The sequence below is a fragment of the Bombus impatiens genome, unplaced genomic scaffold (genome assembly GCF_000188095.3).
Source record: "Bombus impatiens unplaced genomic scaffold, BIMP_2.2 scf_1411, whole genome shotgun sequence".
NCBI lineage: Eukaryota > Metazoa > Arthropoda > Insecta > Hymenoptera > Apidae > Bombus > Bombus impatiens.
In genome coordinates, this window is record NT_177830.1 from 1 (window position 1) to 9,476 (window position 9,476).

Here is a 9,476-nt window from a genome sequence, read left to right on the forward strand (position 1 = left end):
ACGGTTATCGTGAAGGTTTTAGTCGGTTGGAGTCCGACACTACCACGGCGCTTCCCCCAGAAGCGGCCTGGCGTCCGTGCGGATTTCCTCCGCGTAAATATAAAAAAAAAGAACAATAGTCTCTATTTTAGACTCTTGTAAGACAGATTACCAAACGTTTGATATTTTACAAGATAATGATGTTAGAGAAGGACTTAACAAATTTAGTGATTGGCCAACGTATCCTTAATTATATGTGAATGGAGAACTCATTGGAGGATTGGATATTGTAAAAAAAAATGAACGAATCTGGAGAGCTGGAAAGAATGTTGCCCAGAAAGAGCTAATGCAAAAGAAACGCGAGTTTCTGTTTACATAAATAATTATACACTTTTAGCTTAAGAGGATCATTAGATTATAGGATCTAATTAATTCTAGGATATAATTAAGGATCATATAATTAATTTCTTCCAAAAAAAGACCAGTCCCTATATTAATATAATTATTTGTAAGTTATTTTGTATCAGTTGTAAGGATTTCAATATTTTTTCTATGGAAATATACAATAAATTAAACCATCTGCGTAATAAGATCTTTTTGTAAGCGTTAATATGTAGTCAACAGATTGCACAAGCCAAATGAATAGTAATATAGGAATACTTTTGCTTTATAACAAAGTCACTTTGTTTTCAAACAATATGTCAATTTCTCAAGTGTTTATCTGTTAATATTAATCCACATATGTTATAAATCGTCACAGATTTTTAATTCAATGTCATTCCTTGTACATCTTTATATCATGTATTTTATACATTTATAGCCATTTATAGCCATTATATACATTTATAAATTTATAGCCAGTGAAACCTAATCATAATTAAAGACTCATACAAAAGCATTGTTTTTGAAAATTTTTTTATGGTATATTATACTTTAGTTTTTCCTTTGCTTCATTCCAATTTTCCCACCTTTCTTCGCTCCTTTACTCGCGAAATTTACTCGCATATTTCTTCTTTTTTCTAAAGATAAAAATGAATCAATTCAATGCGTATCTTCAATTTAAAACAAAATTCATGGTTTACCTTTTGTTTAATGCTGCTCTTGACAGAGGTACATAAGCATATGGATCTGGTTTTCCTTTCCGTTTAACATCAGTTCCAGCCTTTGATGCTTTATATTTTGCTCCTGGTATACATTCTGTTCTTGATTTTTTCAATGGTCGATATATTCCAGATCCTTCTCCTATGGATACCAAAATTGTTATTAAACAACAGACCAAAATTTACTATAGATAATATATTACTATTATACCTTGATACTTCAATGTGGATCCACTCCTTACGCTAACGTTATCATAACTATCGTTATATTTACGTTTTTATCCATTGCTTGCGACATGGCTACAGACTGAACATCATCTTCTGATCATGTAACATAAAAATTCATTGGCTTCGTTCACTTGTTTCATTGAATTACTTTACATTTTTCTACAATTCCTAATCCCAAATGTAACCCCAATTCTGACCATAATCGTCTTCCGAATTACTGACCATAATCGTCTTCTGAATGACTGTGCAACAAAAGTGCAGATTTCTTCTTTCTTTTGGGTTCTAGTTCATTACCTTTCTCATTAATCTACTGTGATAATAAGACGGCCATCAGACGTAGTCTTAAATTCACGACCTTTCCGTTTTATAGCCGCTATTTCTGAATTTGCGACTGTAGGTTGCGTTGCTCAGAAATTATTTTGTAAATTTAATTCCAACTTCGACTAATCGAATTTTGAAAAATATCTAGACTTATTTGATATGTTTCGAGCAGCCGCAGGATCAACGAGATCAACGATCTCTTCATTTTCATGAATCCAGGCTTCCTTTTGCGATTTTCTTTTCTTCCTTTTCCTTGACTCTTCATTGTCCATATCTTCATCGAACTCATCATCGCTATCTGCCAATATTTCTTCCATACTAAATTTTAATAAAGATTATACAGTTGTTTCTGTTTAAGAAAAATTTCGTTTAAAGTAAAATGCAAAGTTACCTTTTAGGTTTTCTCTTTGTATTGAATTCAGTATCCTCGTCATTTTCTTGTTTTTTCAATTTCCTCAATTCTTTTCTCTTTTTCTTCGCTTCTTCTGCCTTATTCATATTTTTTAATCTCTTATGTAACGTCGCATTAGAAGCTGGAATCATGCCAGAAATTGTTTCCATTCTGTATTTTCTTATTAATATTTACGAGAATATCTCGTACGTTTTGTCTGAAATGCCTATGGCAGCCATCGTTCATTGTGCATAAAGCGTCTATCTGCAAATTTATTAATTCGTTTCTTTATTGAGCTATATGGAATTTTGTTACTAACCTTTTATTCTTATTAATTGTTACTAACCAACAATTTTAAATTCGAAGCAGCAATATGAGATGGCATCACAGTAATATATACTTTGATATATGCCAATGCAGCTTCTGCAATTTCTCTTGTGGAACTTGTAACAAAAATACAAGCTTGTCCCAAGATTTCTTTAACCGTCTCTATACCTAAAGATCCTGTTGTAATATTTTTAATATGCTATTATTTATTTTTATACGAAATATTTATTTTAACTTTAGTTTGAAATAAATTGTACCGTTGTAATGATAAGTGATAGAAGAAAGTGCCAGCAAGGATGCGGTACAATACTTTTGTATATTTTCTATCCACTCAAACCAACCATGAGCATATTAACATAATCTTTAAGATGTGTAGGATTTCCTAAAAATTTCTCGGCAATAGTGTTTAAAAGTTAATACGCAGAAGTTCGACATTTCGTATTTAAATCTTTTAAATAGATTACTGCTTCGGGCACAATAGCTTCTAAGAACTTAGTTTTCTCAAGTTGTGGGTGAATTTTGATCAGATGAATTAAGCATCTTAATCGCGCCTAATTAAAAAAATGAGTAAGGCTTATTTGTTAAAATTTTCATAAGAAATTGATGTTATAGAACAACGTTTGTAAGTTAGCACTTACTCCTCTGCTTGGCTTTGCGACTTCAGTAGCCGAGGATATTAATAATTTTTGTATCTCGCGTCTGTATTGAACTACAAACTCTTTACACGTTTCCTTCTCACTGCCACATATCTCTTCTAAAAACCTGAAAGAACATACAAGTAAGAAATAACTTTTGTTTTTGCAGAGAAGATAATTAAAATATTTAATTCCAAATATATTAAAAAGTTACCTATACGCTTTCTTCTGTTCCTTGGTTTCAGAAATTTCTATAAAAAGTGGTACACACATATCGTAAAACGTCTTTAATCTATTAATGTTAGTATAATTAATAAATAATCTTATTATATCGTGAATACTTTCTTTGAAAAAATCGTCGATATCAGGTTCTTTCAACTTAAATAACGCACGATCGAATAATTCGTGTACCAATTCCTTATCCGCAATTGTAAGATACACCTGTAATTGTACAAAATATTAGTTAATCTCTTTAAAGAAAATTACTCCTTCTATGCACAAATTACTCTTATTGTATCATATGTAGCAAAGCGTTGTCCTTCTTCGTCAGTTCCAAGTGGCTTAGTAGTGTATAGATTTAAAAACAATGGTAAATAATTCTTTGCAAATCTAGCTAGTTCGTGTATATCTTCTTTTTTGTCGTCTTCGAGTGCTTTCGTTATTAATCTTCGTAAGGCAGACATTATCGACATCCTTAAATTCTTTCTCTCATTTAAATTTGTTCCTAACAGTTTAGCTATATTCTAAACAAGATAAAAGTTATCTCATGGACACTTGATACTATATCTTTTATATTTATCTCTGATATATACCTTGAAATTATCTTTCACATCGGTAGCGTTGTTGCATATACTTGGTAAAATAGCGCAGACTTGGCAAACGAGAAATTCGTAAGTTTTCCCGCCTACAGGTTCGGTTGCTTTTTTCCTAAAATTAGGTATAATTATCATTAAAAATATCAATATAAAATAATTTATACTCTTATAATAAAGATATTGAAATTATCTTTCACATCAGTAGCGTTGTTGCACATACTTGGTAAAATAGCCCAGACTTGGCAAACGAGAAATTCGTAAGTTTTCCCGCCTACAGGTTCGGTTGCTTTTTTCCTAAAATTAGGTATAATTATCATTAAAAATATCAATATAAAATAAGAGTATAATTATCACTAAAAATATCAATATAAGATAATTTATACTCTTATGATAAAGATAGATTAAAATACTTACTCGCACAATGCAACGATAGGTAGCAATGTTTCCGTGAAGAAAGTAAGTGACCCACCTAGCACACAATCTTTCAATAATGGTAGTAACCAAGTTCTTTTTAAATTAATTGCATTGTCCGATACCTATAGAATAGAGATTTATATTACTGTAGTTATAAAATAAAGTTTTTGTTTCTAAGCATAGTCCGGTTCATATAGAATTACTTGCTTTCAATGGAATCAAATTTAATACTGTCTCCGGTCCTAGCACTCTTATCGCAGCTCCAATAGCATACTCAGCATCATTTATACAAACAAAATTGGAAGAATCACATAACTCCGATACTCAGCATCATTTATACAAACAAAATTGGAAGAATCACATAACTCCGCTAGACTTTTTAATATTCCTATTAATTGCGGTCTTCTCGCTTTACCAGTTACCTGTAATAAAAGGGAACGTTGAATTGTACAACATTGACAAAAGGGTAAGAAGCAGAAAATCGATATTACCTGAAATAGTAAGGCTATTAAATGAAGAATATGATACCAAGCTTCCAAATATTGATAACCTAATGCTTGATGGATCATAAAAGTTATCTGATTGATAGTGTCCTTATATTTAAAAGTATGATATAAATGATGAGATATAAATTATAGATACGAAGAATAATAATTAAATCTAATCTTACGTTTTTATTGATTTTTCGGTTTCACATATTTTACCGACACAATCTTGTAATAAAATTTTTATCGTGTGCGAAGAACCAAATATAACTTCCGATTTGCCCGAAAGCCACAATTGACTGCATCTGTCCAAAATTCTTGGTAAAAAAACTGCGCATAAATTTAATGAATTGCTATAAAGGAAAAATACATTTTGTAAATTTCGACAAATCGCGGGGAGACGTTGTCGCTAAGAGAGACGTCAACGGGGGTCGTAAATCCCCGTTACGATTGTAACAATCGACACCACGAATTGATCGATCCCCTGACTTCCGTTGAGATAATAAGCAGCTCCAATAGCATACTCAGCGTCATTTTTCGACGCAAAATTATAAGAATCACGTAACTCAGCAAGACTTTTTAATATCTCTATTAATTGCGGACTTCTCGCTTTACCAGTTACCTGTAATAAAAGGGAACGTTGAATTGTACAACATTGACAAAAGGGTAAGAAGCAGAAAATCGATATTACCTGAAATAGTAAGGCTATTAAATGAAGAATATGATACCAAGCTTCCAAATATTGATAACCTAATGCTTGATGGATCATAAAAGTTATCTGATTGATCGTGTCCTTATATCTAAAAGTATGATATAAATGATGAAATATAAATTATAGATACGAAGAATAATAATTAAATCTAATCTTACGTTTTCATTGATTCTTCGGTTTCACACATTTTACCGACACAATCTTGTAATAAAATTTTTATCGTGTGCGAAGAACCAGATATAACTTCCGATTTGTCCGAAAGCCACAATTCCATGCATTTATCCAAAATTCTTGGTAAAAGAACTGCACACAAATTTAATGAATTGCTATAAAGGAAAAATATATTCAGCAATTACTATCTCTCCAATAAAATTGGATATAAGGAGTTTAAATATAAAAATTTCTTTACTGTGCTAAATTTAAATACGCTTCTTGCATTACAGTTAGCCACGCTAAGGTTGGTTGTGTATCAGTTGCTGGAGGTTGATAATCATATAAAGCAGTAATGATTTGCCCATTTCTTTGTACTGGTAAAATAGCTTCTGATGGTCGAGAAACGAACAAACCATGAAAGGTTTGTAAACAACATGAAGTTACTAACACATTTTTCATAGTCATAAGCTTCAATAAAGATTCACTGATAGTCTGGAAAACAAAAGTTCGTAATTGTATAATATAAATATATGTATTTCCTTAACAAATGTTGACAAATACCTTCACATGAATCTTTGGTAAATGATGGAAAATGTCTTTTAGTAGTGTAAGGACATGAAGAACATTTGTAATACCATCGGACTCGGAGTCAAGTTGACCAATACAGAATTTTGCAATGCATGGAGTAGCTGGCTGATATTGCGGTGGGTTTTCACCTTTCATGATATCACCTCCTATAATTATTAACATTGTAATATTAAAGTTTATCAAAAATTGTCCAATTTATTTGAATAATTTCTTTATTCAAATTCGTGCTACCGTTTAATATGGTACATATTCCATGTTGTGCCGATTGTCTTAATTTGTGTTTATAGTGTATACTAAACGATAAAATGACATCCAACACTTGCATCGTAGATGAACTAGACCATGTGGCTGCTTCTTGTGCTCGAAGGAGCAAAGATAAACAATGAATACACTGTGAAAAATGAAAAATATAGATAGTATGCCTTGGTGTAATATTTAAAATCATATAAAGAAATAGAATGAAAAACGATTTACATGTCGAAATATTAATATCCGATTCAATCGCTTCCAACGTGCTCATCTAAGATATTAATATTTATAATTAGTTTGTCCATACCTTCCTTAACCCTTTGCGAACGAGTATCGGCATATAGCCGCCAGAGTCTGTTCACAGTTCCGGGTACTTATTTTGAGATATCTGACGTACGTCTATTTTTCTGAGCGATAATCTCATGCGTACTTACGCATGGATATAGTAAACTAAACAGTGTTATGTTTTTGATGGGAGAAAACTATAGATCTTTAGAAATCTTATGTACCATTTAACATAAACTCGCGATGCAGAATGATGGCTGAGTGAGAACAAATTTCAGTCTTTCAATGGCATTACCAGACGAATCGACAAGCTTTTCATAAATTTTATATATTTTTTATAATTCCTTATATGTACACAATGCCTAAAAGATTCAGAAGAGGTTTGATAGTGACAGTAGTGATGACGAATATTATTTTGAACCTGGCAAGATAGAAGACAACAACAGTGCTTCAGACAGTGGAAATGAACTCTGTCCAATAGGGACATAGCTCGGACATTTCAATATTTCTAGTGATAATCACGGCGATGATGAACCATCAACAATGCAATCGTTCAACGTGTATATTTTCTCAATTGTGTGTGCCATTACCTCTTGTCCGCAGCGACATCCGCTCGTAGAACAGCCCCGTCTGCAAAGGGTTAAAAAGTGTTTTGTAATACATACCAATGCAGCAAAATATTCTGTGCTAGATTCATTACCACCATGCTGTTTTATAATCTCCGTTACAGCGGACAATACAGCTAACATTTCCTTATGCAACAGTGATTTCGATTGAAAATGATGTAAGAACCTGTAAAATCATTATACAATAATATTCAATTAATCGCTCAATAATAATCATTTAATAATATCTTCGAATACATATCGCTGATATTTAAAACTAAGTTTGATTTAAGTACGATTATGCACTAACCTACTAAATGATATATTTGAACAATTGGTAGCAAAAGTATCAGCAGTGTTTTCTGTACATGTTTCCCAAGAGTTATCTTTGCTATTAGGCCTTTGTTATCAGGTGTTTCTACCTGTGATTCAACCCCTTGAATAGCATTGTGTTTTTCTAAACTTTCCTCTGTTATACCAGGCTTCGCAGAGGCTAAGGGAATTACAAAATTTAATATAATATCAAAGACAAAAGAAAATTCATAAAAAATTCTAATCATTGATATTTGTAAGTTTATACCTGTTGAATCTTTGAAGAACATCCAGGATGACTGTTCCCGATGCTTTTTAGTTTGTAGATTAGAGCTGGAGCTCTGACCCTTCGGTCAACGTTTCGCATTTTTCCGGCTATTTAACCACAATCTCAATTTACCCATCTTCTCCTACCTAATTTTTGAGTAATATATACTAGAAAGATACGAAATTTATCAAGACAGATATTTCTTTTTTTATTCACAACGATAGAGAGAGGTTAAATCTATACCGCACGTGCTGCAAGTATTGTTACGATGCTATTGATGGCGTCGTATGGGAAAATGCTACGATATTCTAATGACTGTCGAAAGATGGCAGCATGTATCCACCATTGTGTAGCTTAAATATAAGTGGCAGCCATCATATTCCAAATAAAAGACATCCAAGTTTCAAATTTCCAAGACCGTAAGCTTTTAAGTTTTATTTTCTCAAAATTGAAAATTTTCAAATTCTCAAGTTCCGAAATTTGTTAAGTTTCAAATCTATCTATCTAAGTTTGTTAAGTTTATAGATCTATCAATAATAAAAATAACTTTATCCACAAATTAAAGGAGACTCGATCTTGGAAAGCAAATCGAGAATCAGGAATCTAAACGTCCGTTGCCCGGAATGATTATTCACGTTATGATCTTTATTGTAACTATTGATGATTAAGCGTGTAATTAGGACGGCAGATGGTCATAGTTTAGGCGATTTGCAAAGTAGCCAATCGAATACTGTTCTTCCTCGAGGCGACGCGAAAATTTTCAAATTTATTGTAAACCGTATATGACTTATGAGTCCAGATGAATCAACAGTCACGTTCTCGTTTGATGGAGATACATGTGTTATTCGATCGTGAAGGAAACGTTTGCCAGATGGAATCATTAACAGGTAGTAAAGAATAGATCCTCCTTGCACGAGGCCATGACCATCGTGGATGAATTGTCCGTTTCAAGAAGCGTTTGGTATAATATGTATTATTGTATTATCATTAATTATATTAAATATATTGCAATTATTGTATATTGTATATAGTATATTGTGCGTGATGGAAGAATAGAATGTGAATAATGCTATGTACCGATTTATGTCCTGGAACGTGTTAGATTGATTAGACCGCTGATTTTTATGCAAATTCATATTCTTGACTTCGTCTACCATATTTTGGATTTCGTATAGTTGCTTTGCTTTTATGGCGGGGCAACTCAAAAACTTTCGCATTTGCTTTTATTGCATACAAAGTTTACAGAATTTTTTTACCATGTTCTATCATGTAAAGCAGCATATTTATAATGCTTCACGTCAGAGGGCAAAATTATTTCATATATCGTTATCAATTTGGCCTTACAACTATACGATAACATACGATAGTACGGCTATAGTTCAGGAAAATGTCTTTATAAATTTCGAAACACTTCTTCTTTAAAGTTTATATTTCTTGAATTGTGGCATTATTAAAACAAAGCAGAGATACGAGGAATACAGGCGAAAGATACACAGCGTAAAATACAAAAAAAATCTACTTTCTTAAAGAGCGTAAAAATAACGTAGACCTGTTGCTCGTTGTGCTATATCTCGGTTTCACGTGTCGAGTGATCGAAAATCCTCTCGAT

At 32.2% G+C, this 9,476-nt stretch overlaps 1 protein-coding gene across 1 annotated transcript; it reads right to left on the bottom strand.

Annotated features, from left to right (window-relative positions):
- Positions 1-896: 896 nt before the first annotated feature.
- On the bottom strand, positions 897-8,173 carry LOC100741762 (RRP12-like protein). The gene is given in 29 exon segments (XM_024371513.2): positions 897-964; positions 966-998; positions 1,062-1,221; positions 1,291-1,359; positions 1,362-1,400; positions 1,530-1,611; positions 1,613-1,713; positions 1,783-1,946; positions 2,020-2,207; positions 2,209-2,283; positions 2,366-2,523; positions 2,604-2,672; positions 2,675-2,897; positions 2,985-3,108; positions 3,196-3,422; positions 3,488-3,724; positions 3,794-3,908; positions 4,211-4,332; positions 4,418-4,483; positions 5,216-5,317; positions 5,387-5,495; positions 5,566-5,733; positions 5,817-6,052; positions 6,122-6,294; positions 6,380-6,668; positions 7,348-7,474; positions 7,598-7,671; positions 7,674-7,780; positions 7,868-8,173. Coding segments are annotated over 29 exon segments (3,825 nt in total). The 5' UTR covers positions 8,004-8,173; the 3' UTR covers positions 897-912.
- Between the last annotated feature and the right edge of the window lie 1,303 nt (positions 8,174-9,476).